At 34.8% G+C, this 16,143-nt stretch overlaps 2 protein-coding genes and 1 pseudogene across 2 annotated transcripts; 1 reads left to right on the forward strand and 2 right to left on the reverse strand.

The window, feature by feature from the left end:
* Positions 1–2,095: 2,095 nt before the first annotated feature.
* On the reverse strand, positions 2,096–3,298 carry LOC111391892. The gene is made up of 2 exons (XM_023017175.1): positions 2,467–3,298; positions 2,096–2,366 (listed from the first exon to the last, which is right to left on the reverse strand). The coding sequence occupies exons 1-2, from the start codon at positions 3,047–3,049 to the stop codon at positions 2,359–2,361; spliced, it is 591 nt and encodes a 196-aa protein (XP_022872943.1). The 5' UTR covers positions 3,050–3,298; the 3' UTR covers positions 2,096–2,358.
* An 8,008-nt stretch (positions 3,299–11,306) lies between these two features.
* LOC111390364 (delta(8)-fatty-acid desaturase-like) lies at positions 11,307–13,171 on the forward strand. The gene has a single exon (XM_023015404.1). It carries the CDS (start codon positions 11,613–11,615, stop codon positions 12,957–12,959), a length of 1,347 nt encoding a protein of 448 aa, XP_022871172.1. The 5' UTR covers positions 11,307–11,612; the 3' UTR covers positions 12,960–13,171.
* Positions 13,172–15,207: 2,036 nt separating this feature from the next.
* LOC111380090 overlaps positions 15,208–16,143 on the reverse strand; it is a 2,707-nt pseudogene continuing 1,771 nt past the window's right edge.

The raw sequence follows: 16,143 nt of genomic DNA on the forward strand, positions 1-16,143 counted from the left end.
TATGCCCATCTAGAAATGAATCGAACGGAGTGCAGAAAAGAATTTATGTCGTTGACTCCAAATTTATTAAAAAATGCTTAATTTATTGTTGTTTGGAACTATATCAAGGGTGGAGTGATGAAAATGCAAGAAAAGACGATTATATATTATTGTTTGTGTTTGTTAAGCAGTGGTATATCAAATTATTTTTGCGTCCCGTAAATCCAGCAATGAATTAAGCAGCAAAAAATGAGTAATGTAGCAGATTACTATTTTTTAAGAGCTATGTTAAACCATTTGAATAGTATTAAGAGTGAGGGTGAAATGCAAGACATCTTTTTAACATCCTTGGTTCCCATCACGTCTAGTAAAATGCAGACGCTTGCCAATACTTCCCTCGGAAAAAAAAATGGTAATTTAGAAGACTTAAAGCGCATTTGGTTTGCCGTTTTCTGTTTTTAATTTTCAAAAATGCCCAAAATGTGTTTGGTTCGTCGTTTCCGAAAAAGCATTTTAAAAAACAAGAAAATATTTATGACTGAAAATTCAAAACGATTTTTTTCTGTTTTGAGCGTTTTCAATTAAAAAACTCAAATGCGGAAAACGCTCAAAACACTCCATTTTTTTGTTTTTTTTACCCCAAGGGATGCTCAGTACTTTTAAAATAAAGTATTGTAATCTGATATAATTTAGTGAAGCATAGTAATTTTAAAACTCACAACATTTTTCAATTTATATTATTATTTTTTTCGTTGATAAAAATATGAAAGAACTATTATTTCCTTTTTTATTGTCCAAGCAACAGCAAATTACATCCAGAAAGATGAAGGATAGATTAGCTATTTTTCTTTACAATGATTCCTACTTTTGGTCTATAAATTTATTATTTTATTTTTGTAGAAAGAATATTCACCAAGTTTAAAATATATATATTATCTGATAATAGATTAAAATAAAATTATTATGTTTTACTAAATAATCAAATTTATTGAATAAATGTCATAGAATAATTTCTAAAATTTTTAAATCAAACGCATTTTCTAGTTTTCTATTTTGAGAAATCATTTTTCCAAATGACAAACTAAACAAGTTTTTTGTAATTTGAAAATACTTCCTCAAAACAGAAAATTAAAAATGAATTCAAAACCGAAAATGGAAACGCAAACCAAACGCACTCTTAGTTTGCGGGCTTATAAGCATTGTAGTGTTTTATTTTACTTTATTTTAAGTCAGTTTTAAGGCCATAGCAATGTATTTATCTTCTTAAATCTGTGCTTAAATATCGACTATTTTCCAATGATATTTACCAATCTATTATTATGACAGTAAGACAATAACTTTGGGGTGGGGCTGAAGTTGGAAAGCAGCGTTCAGTCATAAACAGGTGAATCTGTTAGTAAAAGCAAAACTTAGAACCCTAAGAAATACTTTTGAAAAATAAAGTCTCCTCGAAGTTCTCAAAACATTGTGAAAGAATCTCCAAGGGTATTAATTGGAAATTGGAAAATGCCTTGTGTACAGAAAATAATTTCACGGATATTCTACAGGGCAGTCACATGAGGGTGGACTCCATGTGAATATTTTATGGGGATAGGCCTCATTGCTATGTGTATTCTGTAAAATATCTGTATAAATTTTTCTGCAAGTGTAGCATTGTTCATTGGAAATAGCCCTTGTCAAGTCGCCCTATTAGAAAACGATAATATTTTAAAAGTCTAATCTGCTCTAGTACCACTGTTACAAATATGTTGGGATAGAACTCACACGGGAAAACAACCCACAAAACAGGCACTTCACGAGCAACCATGGGACTTGAAAATAATCGTTAACGTGTTTTTATGAAGCTCCATTGGTGGACCAAGCATCAATGCTGTTGGAGAAAGGCTTCACAAGATGGAATAACAATTGTCACTAAGGAACAAAAAGAGATGATGGAAACATGTGATGGCCCTTTAAAGCCATAAGAAATTGATTTACCATCCTTTAACAAGATGCCAAATATATCATCTTTTCTTATAAGAGACATAATCAAGAATGATTCATTAATTTACATTTATTTTTCCTGCACAATATTATTTTCTATAAAACTAGTATAAAGTAAATTATTAACGAATCATACTATCAAGAACTGAACTGTCTCAGTTTGAATTATTGTTCCAAGTAAATACAGCGGGGAAGAAAATTCTGGTTACAGCAGCAAGACTGATGTCTTGAACACATGAATTTTCAAGATTTTGTTTACGTGCAGAAATTTTCCATGCATTTTCCCCATAAAATTGGAACGATACTGAGAAGATTATTAGTAGCATCATCTTGACACGGGCAAATTAATAATCCTTCCTTTGCTTCCGTCTTCTGTGCAAAAATGCATAGATCCTCTCATTTTTCTGAAAACGAGAAAACATGGAATTTCAATTCTAAAGCAATCGTAATGATCTCATAATTAAAGCCAAAAAAAAAAAGAAGAGAGATTGTGTTTACAATTACCTATAGATCTTTTGCAGTATAGAATTGCTTCATTGATAGAGCTCTCAATATCGGCACAAACATTAAAAGAATATGATGAACTTATTCGTGGTGATTCTCGTGGAGAACCATTTCGACTCTCAATCTTCTTGAGTTCATAATAAACATCGTTTTTATTGCCAGTTTCATTGAAATCGGCCCAATCAACAGAGGAATAAGCTATACTAGGACGAGGCGATACCTGGAGGGAATTGTTCCAACTCTGAACTTCACAAGCTTTTCTCTCAAGATCATCCACTCTAATGTTTTTTCTAGAACATCCTAAAGTTTTACATAATGGCCTAAAAAATCCAAAACACTTCTGCAACACTCTTTTCGATGATTTTCTCCATTTTCTGAGGAAAAAATACCTTGTACTCCTAGGCTGTCCCAGCAATTTCTTTTCCAGTGCCCCTTCTGGTAGCAACTCACGTCGACTTCTCAAAGAATACGAAGAAACAGGCGTGCGTGCCTGGAGCTGAGGTCGAGGTACTAAACGCCTCAGATTTTGATCTTTCAACATATATAGGCATAATATGCCCATCAGAGAAAATTTCATCAGCATGTACTAGGGAAAGGGGGGATGCTGATACAGGAAAATCAAATTTGAGATTCTGTTCTTTTGATCCAACTTCAATCGAATTTTCGCCAAAATTTTTTAGGGAATTGAGAAAGCAATCAGAAGAGGGATTTTTGTGTATTAACCAACTGTATGAAAAACTTTCAGTGGCTAGTGGATTCGAATTTTCCATTATCAGTAGAAAACTATAGTTTTGAGAAGAAAATACAGGAGAATGCTTATATGTATACACTAAATGGGGATGGAACTCAAGTGAGAATTCTTCACATTGACCACAATATATAGCAAGGTTCATGGTACCCACAACTGCATGGATTACACACGCGCGTGTGTAAGCTGAAATACACAATTTCAGCATCAACACATGGCATGTAACATGTTTATTTAACACCAATTTGGTCAACCATATTTTAAATTAGCCACAATTCTATAATTATTTTGATTGCCTTCCCCCTGTGAAGTATGAAACTCGAGCTTTTATCGTGGACTATAGATGAATCAATAGAAAACAAAGAGTGGAATTCGCAACAAGGGTACTCATTAAATTCAATGAATAGGTGATAATTTTGTTTCGTGTTCATTATGCATTATATAATGTTATCGCTGTTCTCAAACGTTATTTGCCCTTCTCCGATGTATTCGAGATGCTAAAAGGTATTCCGACAAATGGTTTGAAGGATTACAACAAGTCTTGTAAAGAATTTCACCAAAACACAAGATAAAATTCTCCAAAACTTGAAAAACACGAGGATATGAATATAAATCAGGATTTGATATTTTTCTTGGAACAAAGTATGGATTGCAAGATGTTTTTCTTGCTTCTTCCCTCAAACATGGCTCTCCAATATATAGCCATCGACCAGAAGTACAAAATGGTGCCAAAAAATTAAGTGAAAAGTCACCAAATTCAAATTTGCAACGACAAAAAAGGTCAAAAAATATGTACCATGCGACCGCATGATTCAAACCCATGTGGTCACATGGTTTACCCATGTCGAGACCATTTGGTCTCGGTCTAAGGCCATGCGACCGCATGGCAAAGATCTTTAAGCCACTCAGCTTCTTTCTCGGTATTCGATAGGGCTACAAATTCTGATTCCATAATTGAGTGTGTTATGCATGTTTGTTTCTTTGATTTTCAAGAAAAAGCACCTCCTCCAAGAGTGAACACCCAACCCGTAGTGGATTTACTCTCATCTGCGCTAGATATCCAACTAGCGTCGGTAAATCCTTCCAATACCTCTGGGAATTTAGTATATTGCATGCCCAAGTTCTTGGTTTTCTTTAAGTATCCAAGAACTCTTCCTATGTCCTTCCAATGACTATTTTTTGGATTGCTGGTAAACCTGCTAAGTTTAGTTATGGCATAGGTTATGTCCGGTCTTGTGCATTGAACTGCATACATAAGACATCCGATTGCACTAGCATATTCCAATTGAGCAATTGCCCTTTCATCATTCTTTACAAGTTTTGAACTTGGATCAACCGGAGTACTATACTCTTTTATGTTCAAGTGTTTGAACTTGTTTATCACATTCTCAATATAATGTAATTGACTTTGGTGATAACCCCCACTAATCTCTGTGATTTTGATACCTAAAATGGTATCCACTTGACCAAGATCCTTCATCTTGAATGTGGAAGATAGAAACTTCTTTGTTACTTTTATACCGTCCATGTGATTACTTATAATCAACATGTCGTCAACATACAAGCGTATAAATGTTATGTAATTATCACATATTTTAGTATATAAACATTTATCTACACTATTATATTTAAATCCGAATGATATAATTGCTAAGTCAAACTTCTCATGTCATTTCTTAGGTGCCTGCTTCAAACCATACAATGATTTTACTAATTTGCATACCTTACGTTCATTTTCAGGTAGAATGAACCCTTCAAGTTGCTCCATATAGACCTCCTCGTCGAGATCTCCATTTAAGAATGTCGTCTTGACATCCATTTGATGAACATGCAAATCATATATTGAAGTCAATGCAAATAATATCCTAATCGATGTTATTCTAGCTATCGGTGCATAAATATCAAAATAGTCGATTCCTTCCTTTTGTCGATATCATTTGGCTACTAATCTAGCCTTGAAAGTATTTAAAGAACCATCAACATTATATTTTCTTCTAAATACTCATTTACATTCAATAGGTTTGGATCCTGGTGGTAAATCGACAAGTTTCCAAGTTTTATTAGACATTATCGAATCCATTTCATATTTAATTGCATATTTCTAAAAAATACTATCACGAGAAGCCCTAGCTTCTTTATAGGTTTTAGGGTCGGTTTCCACTTGTAGAACAAAAGGAATTGTTCTAACAATATTCAACTCATTTCCTTCTACTAAGTAAAAGGAGATAAGTTGATAATCAATTTCATCTGGTCCCAAAGATTTTTCAACTCGAGTTCTCTTGCTTCTTCGTGGTTCACTAGACTCTTCTTCGTGGTTCACTAGACTCATCAACATCTTTAGAAAACATTTCATCACGTGTTCCACTTGAACTAGGGATACTTTCATGATTTTCCCTCAATTCATTATCCGAAGATAACGAATCTTCAAAGACCTCTATATCGCTTGATTCGATAATCACATTGGTCTCCAAGTTTAACAATCTATAAGATTTGCTATGGTTAGTATATCCAACGAAGGCACATTTAATGTCTCTTGAATTCAATTTGGTCTTATTAGGATTTTTATTATTGCTATAAGCAAGACACCCCCACACTTTGAAATATTCAATGTTTGGTTTTCTTCTTTTCCACAATTCATAAGGAGAAACATTTATATGATTATAAGGAATCCTATTAAGTATCCTACATGTACTTAATAAAGCATCACCCTATAAATTAATTAAGGAGAAACCTTTGTATGTTTAGAAGGAATTCGATTAAGTATCCTACATGCACTTAATAAAGTTTCACCCCATAAATTAAATGGCAATTTAGCATATATAAGCATGACATTAATCATTTCTACTAAGATTCTATTCTTTCTTTCAGCCAAATCATTTTGTTCTGGTGTTTTAGATACATAATATTGATGAATTATGCCATGTTGTATATAAATTAAATTCACTAGAAAAGTATTTATCACCTCTATCACTTCATAGGGTCTTTATTTTCTTTTCTAGATGATTTTCAACTTCATTTTTATACACCTTAAATATGTCAAAAGCTTCATATTTATATTTCATCAAGTACACGTATGTATATCTAGAAAAATCATTAATAAAAGTAATGAAGTATCTATTTCCACCTCTAATTAATATGCCATTTAATTCACACATATTTGTATGAATTAATTCCAAGATATTAATGGTCATTTTCACACTTTGATATGGCTTTTTAGTCAATTTTGATTTTACATATGTTTTGCATTTATGTTCATTATTTTCATCATATGAAATCAAATCACATTTTTTCATACGTTTCATAGTACTTTTACCAAGATGTCCTAATCTAGCATGCCATCATGAAAATAGATAAACAATATAAGCGAAATTAGTTTTATTCATTTCATTGTCAACGGTACAAAGTTTGACAATTCTTTCACTAGAATATCCTTTTTCCAACAAATTTTTCATTAAAGGAGAGTACAAGTTTACCGAATTCATACACATATTTGATACCCGATTTTCCTAAGAGATTATCACTTACTAAGTTCCTATTCATATCTGGAACATGTAGTACATTGGTAAGGGTAACGATTTTCCCGGAAGTAAAGATAATATCAACATTTCCCTTTCCAATAGCCTTTGATCGAACTTCGTTGCCAACCCTGGCCTCTTTCTAGTAGCCAAGATTTCTAACAGTTGCTTGTACGAAACACATTAGAGTATGTGCTTCTTGGTGTCGATTGAAAGGTCCAAATAGATTTTGACTTCTACATGCACACATTCTGTCTTTTTAAGAAAATACCGGCAATATTGATTAATTCAAAAGGATAAAAAATGCAGGCTTTTAAATTTAAGTAATAAATATTCAAAATGTCCCTATCAAAGGGTGAAAAATAGTATAAAAACTGTCAAAATATATTTGGCATGTTGCAGAATGTTGGACTCCACCTCAGGAGCAAGATTAAAAATTAAAAAAAAAAAATTAAAAAAATAAAAAATCTGTATTTTAAAGAACTAAATAATGAACAAGAATGGGTCCTAGAGGAGATATTTGAAAATGCTAACAGTTCATTTTTCTTTGTATAATTCAAAAGATTTTGTTGAAATTATTACGGGAAAATGCTAAAGAATAAGGAATGGACCATGCTTAAAGCATTTAATAATAAAAAGTTGTCTATTTCATGTTTTCATGAACATCAAAATACCTACTTACACAGCTAGCTGTGGCTAATCTGCTGGATGTCCATTTTTCTATATCATAATCATGGTCAAGAAAAAACATTTTGGTAGAAAAACTAGAACACAAAAAGGACACAAAATTGAAAGTCTATCAGATAATGCTAAAATATGCTCCATTTTAGTCGTGGCTGGGGGGTCGAACAGGTGATTTTTCTTTCAAATAAAAGCTACTTTGAGCAACATTTTTTTTTTCAAACATGTTTTTGATACACAACTTTTTCTTACTTTAAAAAATTACTTATTTACTGATAAGGGGACTCATAATTAGACTCGTATAATTTTTCTTCCTATAAATTAGAAATATAGAAGTCTTGTTTATAAGGTTAGAAATGACGATTTATATTAACTGAACGAGCCCGAAATTATAAAAATAATATAAGAGAATCAGAAAACATTCCAAGAGTAAGAAAGGTCCTGTTCTTTTCAAGCTTTAGAAATTGTAATATAGAGGAAAATAAAAGAGAAAAAGTAGCAGACAGGGGTCCCTATTCCTAGGGGAAATTAACAGAAATGAAAGGTACAAAGGTTGAAGGACCAAAAACAAGAGTTGAAACAAGACATAATCTGTCAATAGAGTTGTCTGTTCAGTGCATCACTAATTGAGACATGATTCCAAACTTCCAAAGTTTGAGAATTTGTGTGCATTCATCTACTTATGAAATTTATCCTGATTGCTTTTTCATATTGAGTAAGCACGCATATCTTTTTGGGCTCTGAAAGAATGTCGAATGTTGAATATTAGGAGATAAAGAATGAGATGATAACAGGGAATTCACTACTCATATGATTTTTTTACACTTTTGTTGCTAGATAATGAGGTGGCATGCACTTTGGCTCTTGATTTGACCTCATCATCTGTCAACAAAGATGTATCCAATTTTTATACAAGTAGCTTAATTGCAATAACAATATATTGAACTAAATGGGGAAAATCTATTAGGTATTTTGTTCACATTTATTTTGCTTAATATTTCTTTCTGTTAAGGTTGTCCTACATCGGTAATAGAAGGGCTTGGTGATCGGTTTATAAGTGTGAGGAAAAGCCTCACCTCTTAAGCTAGCTTTTGGAATTGAGAATGATCAATACCACCAAACATTGATATTAGAGCTCAGGTTATCAACAAGTCTCAGGCCCAACAGTTAGGAGATGTGGGTTTGTGTGAATGGGAAATGAGTTTGGTCTCGCCCATGGCTTATTGTGAGAGAGAAAGAGAGACAGGTTTAGCCTCCTGCAGGGCCTCATTTGTGGGGGAAAGATGGGTTCAGTCTCTCGCAAGTGTCAGGCCCAACAGTTAGGAGATGCGGGTTTGTGTGAACGGGAAATGAGTTTGGTCTCACCCATGGCTTATTGTGTGAGAGAGACAGATTTAGTCTCCTACAGGGCCTGATGTATGGGGGAGAGACGGGTTCAGTCTCCCGCAAGGCTTGATGGGTGAGAAGGAGATTGTTGAGGTTGTCTCTTATCAGTTGTGGAAGGAGCTGGTAGTCAATTTATAAGTGTGAGGGAAAACCTTACTTCTTGAGCTAGCTTTTAGATTTGAGAAGGTCCAATACCACACAACACTCTCATGGCTACATACCTTTTTGGCAATGACAAACAACTAATCTCAACTTGACCTTCTCTTGGATTCACAATACTTCTTTTTGGTTCGCTTATTCTGTTTTATTCACTATTTTATTTGTATTTTGAAGTACGATTAATCCAAAGTTGATTACTTCTATATTTTCTTAAATTCTAAATTAAATAGGCAAATTTACAATTTTTTTTTTTCAAATGCTGCTATTTGGACAACTACCGTGTGTCTCAAGTCTTAAATTGTAAACTGCTCTCCCCAAATAAAAAATCCTGACTCTACCACTGAACTATCAGGGACGGATCCAAGAACATAATTCAATGGTGGCGAGATAAGATTATGTAAAAATTATAGTTTAAAATTATGGACTAAAAATTATGTGGGCTACTTTGTAAATGTCAAAAATTAAGGGCCCAGCGGGTTTGCCCGTGCAAGCAACCACAATCTCTTGAAGAAAAGAGAGAGATTTGTTATGCTGAATTGAGGTTGGGCTATGGCTTAAGTGAATCCCGTGTAACATATCATAGTTCTTGTAATAAACACCACTCTATGGCCTGGGGAAGGAGACAGATAGAGAGCAGTTGTGATGGCAAAAAGAAAGAGCATGCAACGACTGGGAGAGAGTAAAAAAGAGATAAAACTAGAAAAAGCTGCACTTTGAGTGCCCTAGTATTGGGTAGAAAAAGTCGAGAGAATGAAACTCTCACATTTCGAAGTTTATTGAGTTATTAATTTTCATTTTTCGGTAATGTCGAGGGTTTAACCACAAATGCGATTGCTGCACATTTGAGGAATTTTTTCACAACAGTTAAGTGGTGACTTTGTATTATTTCAAATATAACAAGAATTGAATTTAATTTTCCTATTCAGTATAGGATTTGATTTGCTTATCTTGCATCAAAAGAGGATTAGTTAGCCAACCCTTTCTACTTGGGGGTATATCAGTCATGTATTTTTATCGAAAAAACTTGGAGATTTTTTGTAATCTCATCAGGTATAAATTATGGAGATTTAAGTTTTGAGTACTTAGTACCATATGTATGTAACCTATACCGGTTCAATAGTTAATTGGACACTGGCAGTCTAGGTAGCTAGAATGGACTGATTTACAATCAATCATGTCAAGAATCGACCGAAACTGGTCAAGTAAAAATCATTCGGGTTTTTAGATATTTGAATCAAGTTTGTTCAAAATTTGAAGCGCTCAAACCTGGTATCAACTTATCTGGTATTCGTCACTCGGTGTTAAAACCAATGACCTGGTCATGTCTAATAATTTTGCTCATTAGTAATCTTTTAGTATTATCTCTTGTGGTTATTCTCATTTTGAATATTAGTGAAGTTCTTATATTCTCATTTGCGGATGTAGACCAAATGACAATCTTGTTACTTTAGCTCGTTGGTTTTAACTTTCAAATTTTGCCTACCTTTGCGAAACTATCAATGGTACTAGAGTTTGTATTCATTTCAAAGAGTTGATAAGTATATGTTATAGGGAGAGAATATTTAACAATTTGATATTTGAGTTAGGAGAAGTCATAGTAATTTCTTTGATTGATAATTGACTATCGTGATTGGATATTTTGCCTAATGATATTATATTACGTGTTTTGTATAGTATCAGTATCATTATTTTGTGTTGCTAATTTAGCTATATATCTCAACTTGTCATGTTTAGATTCTAAGTTCCCAAAATATAGTATCAAAGTCAAGCTATAATTTTTGGGAAGTGTTATTGAGACAAACTCAAAACATATAATATCATTACTCCAAAATTATAAAAGTATCTTTTAAAAGTAATTAAGTATAACTATATCCTTTAATTGTTATTAAACAAAGTCTTTTTTATTTATATTTTTAAATACAAATAGTAGAAGAGTTAACAAGGTGACTATTTGTATCAAGCTAAACTATAAAAGCAAAGTAAAAAAGATCGATCCAACCCAATATCATTACAAGTAAAACAATACTTATGTCGGGTAGGTCATTATAAATTTTTCTATAAATTTTTTTTCTCATTAAACTGTTAGAGCTAGCATAGTCCAACATATCATGAACTGCTATCAAGTCATGAAGAACTTTATCGTGAATAGGCAAACAAACAATGTGGACGGTACATTTCCAACTTGATCCACTTTACAGAGTTAGCCTGGAACTTAGATTGTCTAACAAATATAAATTTATAGGGTGCTACAAAATCCAAACTTTTGGAATTCAACAAGAAACATAAATGTAAATAAAGAACTCGATTGACAAATGACAAATTTTCTTGCAGTCTAAGATATCTAGAAGAGACCTTTCTTAGGAGTTAAGTCTCCGCAGCCAAAAAATCATGCCTGCCAATCCTACCCGCGCGTAATGCGCCATGAACTCAAATCTGCACCATTATCAATTCCCATAAAAGCCAACTGCAGAACAAGAAATCAAAGCCATTCTTAGCATAAACCAAATTGAAAAGAAATACTAGAGAAAGAGAGACTTCAAGAAAACCAGTCGGGTTTTCTTGATTTAACCCAGCCAGCCGTTTAACATTTTAAAGGGTTGATTTGAAGGGTTCGATTTGATTAATTCTTTTGTTCGTCGTTCTTGCTGTCATAAAAAATGGGTGATAACTTGAAGAAATTCATTTCATCTGATGAACTAAAGAAGCATAAAAAGGCTAATGATCTTTGGATTTCTATTCAGGGAAAAGTTTACAATGTTACAGAGTGGGCTAAGGAACACCCTGGTGGGGACATCCCACTTCTGAATTTGGCTGGGCAGGATGTAACTGACGCATTCATTGCTTTTCATCCAGGTACAGCATGGAATTATCTTGATAAATTCTTTACAGGCTATTATTTAAAAGATTTCCAGGTTTCTGAGGTTTCCAGGGATTATAGAAAGCTAGTTTCTGATTTTTCAAAAGCTGGGATGTTCGAGAAAAAAGGGCATGGAGTGATTTATTCCCTTTGTTTCGTCGCATTGTTGATTTTAGCGTGTTTTTATGGTGTTCTGTGCTGTGATAGTTTCTGGGTTCATATGCTTTCTGGGGGAGTTTTAGGATTTTCTTGGATGCAAGTAGCTTATTTGGGTCATGATTCGGGGCATTATCAAATCATGACTAGTCGTGGATTTAATAAATTTGCGCAGATTCTTACCGGTAATTGCCTTACTGGAATTAGCATTGCTTGGTGGAAATGGACTCATAATGCCCACCATGTTTCGTGTAATAGCCTTGATTATGATCCTGATCTTCAGCATTTGCCCCTTCTTGCGGTTTCTTCAAGATTATTTCAGTCTTTGAAATCGCATTTCTATGGAAGAAATCTCACATTTGATTCCATGGCAAGGTTTTTTGTGAGTTATCAGCACTTGTCGTTCTATCCAGTAATGTGCGTCGCAAGAGTGAATCTTTATCTCCAGACTTTCTTGCTCTTGTTTTCGAATAGAAAAGTGCCCGATAGAGCTTTGAACATATTGGGAATTCTCGTTTACTGGACTTGGTTCCCTTTGCTTGTTTCTTGCCTGCCCAATTGGAACGAAAGGGTTCTGTTTGTCCTAGTGAGTTTTTGTGTCACCTCGATTCAGCATGTACAGTTCTGTTTGAACCATTTCGCTGCAAATGTTTATGTGGGATCGCCCAAGGGGAATGACTGGTTTGAGAAACAGACGAGTGGGACAATTGACATCGCATGCTCGTCTTGGATGGATTGGTTCTTTGGTGGATTACAATTCCAGCTTGAACATCATTTGTTTCCTAGGTTGCCAAGGTGCCATTTGAGGAAAATTTCTCCTATTGTCGAGGAACTATGCAAGAAACACAGCTTGCCTTATAGGAGCTTGTCGTTTTATGAAGCCAATGTGTGGACACTAAAGACACTCAGAACTGCGGCACTGCAGGCTCGAGATTTCACCGTCCCGGCCCCAAAGAATTTGCTGTGGGAAGCAGTAAATACTCATGGATGAGGATTCAGGGGAGCTTGTGGATCTTGTAAAATTTTGTTGGTTCAGGTTTAGTTCTTTTTAGATTTCAGGTGATTAGGATTCTTTTTGTAATGTGCTTCAATTCGTAGTTACACGAAAAGATTGTTAGGAATATAGTCCTTCAGGCTAAATTTTGTTTCTTCGCATTGAGACATTTCTTTATTCAATAACAATAAAGGGACTTATTTATTCAATTAACCAGCACCGTTGGAGGATATCTAGGATAATCGTGTGGATGGAGGATGCCGTTGATTGATTCAAACAAAGCAGTTGTCGGATAAAACTATTGTTAATGATTTTGCCTAAAAGCTTAACTATTCAACATATTCCCGAAGTAGTAATCAACTGTATACCTTGAATAAACCATTGGCAAGATACTACAAAGGCTTTAACCCTGAAAAGCCATGATTTTGTATTTAGTTACATATAGTTATCAATTTGTCAACTAGTCAATTAAGATCGGACCAGTCCCGTCGGTTCAACCAGAAATATTAAGAATCGATTTGGAAATGGGTTTGTCCAATTATAGGCCAAAAATCTGTACATTAGAACCCATGGTCCCCGTTTCACACCACAAATTTGTTTGAATTATTTATTTAATTTATACACCGATTTTTACTTTTTGAGTCAATGTCCAGACCAGTTTTTAAACCAAAATGAAAATAATAATAGAGAGCCTTCTAGATATTCCATAATGGTTTGAGCAACTCATTCAGAACTTTTGTTAGAGTCAAAATGTCCCATGTGTGTAACGCAGAGTCCTTCTCTCTTCGAATGTGTGATGCATAGAAATGCCATTATTGGTTGGTGGTAGAACTCGAATTTGTACTTGTTTCATATTTAAAAACTTATGAAAAATCTATTTATTTATTCATATTGATAATTACATTATAGGACTGATCGTAAGACATTATTTAGCCTTAGCAGAGGCGACAATCCCTCGAGAACGAACCATAGCTGGAAAGTATCAGGGTCTGATCAATCAAAATGTAATCGCTTGGTTACAGAGCCTTGTCGCTGACCAGCCAATTATTCGGTATCCCACATAAGTTGTCACTAGGAACAGTTAAATCTAGCATGAGGTTGTCGTAGTTTAGACCATTCTACCTCTGCCAATGATGGCCATCTCGGGGACGGGGGCACTAGAAGACATTTTATTTTACCAGAAAAAACAGTATATTTCTACTTACATTCGTTCAAACCAAGAATAGCTATTGTGGAATTGTGGACCTTGGTGAGATATATTATTATCAATGAGTATTCAGTTGATTATATATAGCTTAGAAGTGAGAGATGTAGACTGGACCGACCTTTTTGGTCCTGCAGGGTCCAAATCGTGTTTTTTTCTCATTAGTCGGTCCTGTCTACCATCTGCCGTCTGCCTCTGTTAGCTCATGCCAATTTCGCCAAAGCAATATCTGCCAAATGATTTATGACATACACTACAATCCGGGCAACTCAAGATCAGGGGAAGTGCTTAATAGTCGAACAAAGAAGTTACTAATGGCAACGACTCTATGCAAATGGCAACAACTACTTCAAAGCTGAAAACCTGTGCAGTAGTTGTACATCAAAGGCAAATAAACAGCAGAACCTCGATATTGCTGGCTTCGTCTTAAATCCAAGGTTCTACAACAGTTGGCATTAGATGTATTCAGTTAATATGCTATAAGAAAATTAATACTGAGGAATAGTTTGGTTCGCAGTACTAGACAACATAGGACAGTTTTCTGGTTTGATTGCGGTGAAGCAGCTTTGACGGGTGAAAAATGCAGTTTAAGAAACCCTATGAGAGTTTCATTCCATACAATGCTTTCAAAACGATACCCTGATGACATGCTTGGTAAATACAATCCTATCAATACAATCCCCTAATGACATATCTGATAAAGTAGATTAGATAGTACTGGACAGTATTAAGAAAATGGAGTTAAAATATTGTCTAATTTAAATCTCATTATTAGCATACAAATGTAAAAAGCTGTAACAACCAGTGAAAACACGTCGTCTCATCATTGCTCGATGCTAGCTCTCGAGTAGACAATCTTCGTGTCGAAATCAGAAACATCTAGGCTATTCAGCAATTGAACTTTAGACATGCTAATTGAATTGTCACAATTATTACGAGTTTTCAAGAATGAGTTCAAGATTAGCTGAGTTCAACCATTAGTCACTCGAAATAGCGAAACACCAATTTCATTTCAAAGAAAACAGGAAAAGGGATCAATGTTTTAGGCACAATCGAATACACACAAGATGCACAATCCAGTAAATAGTAGTACAGATTTTAGACATGGCTTTTAATGGAAGAGCTTTATCCAGTTTGATCATCATAGTACTTGGACCACAGCATAACACCTCCATATTTTGTAGAACCCTTAATAGCTGGAAGAACTGTCGAAGTCAGATCAGCAACTGGGATGAAGCCACTTCCAGCAGCGTCTGGTGCTGCAGGTAATCCTAGGAAAATCTTAGTAGCAGGGATAGACAAAATCCATTCTTTCCATGCTTTCTTCAGATTGGAAATATCTCCAGAAGCGTATTGGCAAGGAGGGTTATTGTAAAACTGAACCCAGACGTAGTCGAAAAGGCCAGTTTTCAAGGCACCACCTACCCAAGCATCGGGAAATGGGCATTGAGGAGCAGCCGTCAAGTACACCTTCTTACTTCTGGTGCTCTATTTAGAAAGATACCGAGCAAGTTCATCCCAGTGTTGAGATGTACCGCCTTCAATATCGAAGTCAATTCCATCCAACACTGCATTCCCAAGAGGGCGAGATGAGGATTTCCCTCCCAAGAAGTTGTTCCACAGGTAAGTTGCCAAATCCCTCGCATCCTGAGACGAGGAAAGGGTATACCCTCCGGCCGCTTCTCCAATCTAAAGTATCACTATTATTCCTTTGGCTTGACAGGATTTTATGTCAGAACTCAAACCAACACAAGCATTGCTACATGGATCACAGTGTCTGGCTAGATTGATCATCGGTTTCTGGCCATTACCGAACAATGCAAGAAACGCTAGGATCACGAAATTGTAGTTGCCTGTGGCACAAGTTCGGACAATATCCCTTCATTTCCATTCCGTCCCCAGTATATAGCAATTCGTCCAGCTTCAGAACCCACCACCAGTATTAGTATTACCAGTGGAAGAATTACTGGAGAAGCC

This window comes from Olea europaea, chromosome 3 (assembly GCF_002742605.1).
Source record: "Olea europaea var. sylvestris chromosome 3, O_europaea_v1, whole genome shotgun sequence".
Classification (NCBI taxonomy): Eukaryota; Viridiplantae; Streptophyta; class Magnoliopsida; order Lamiales; family Oleaceae; genus Olea; species Olea europaea.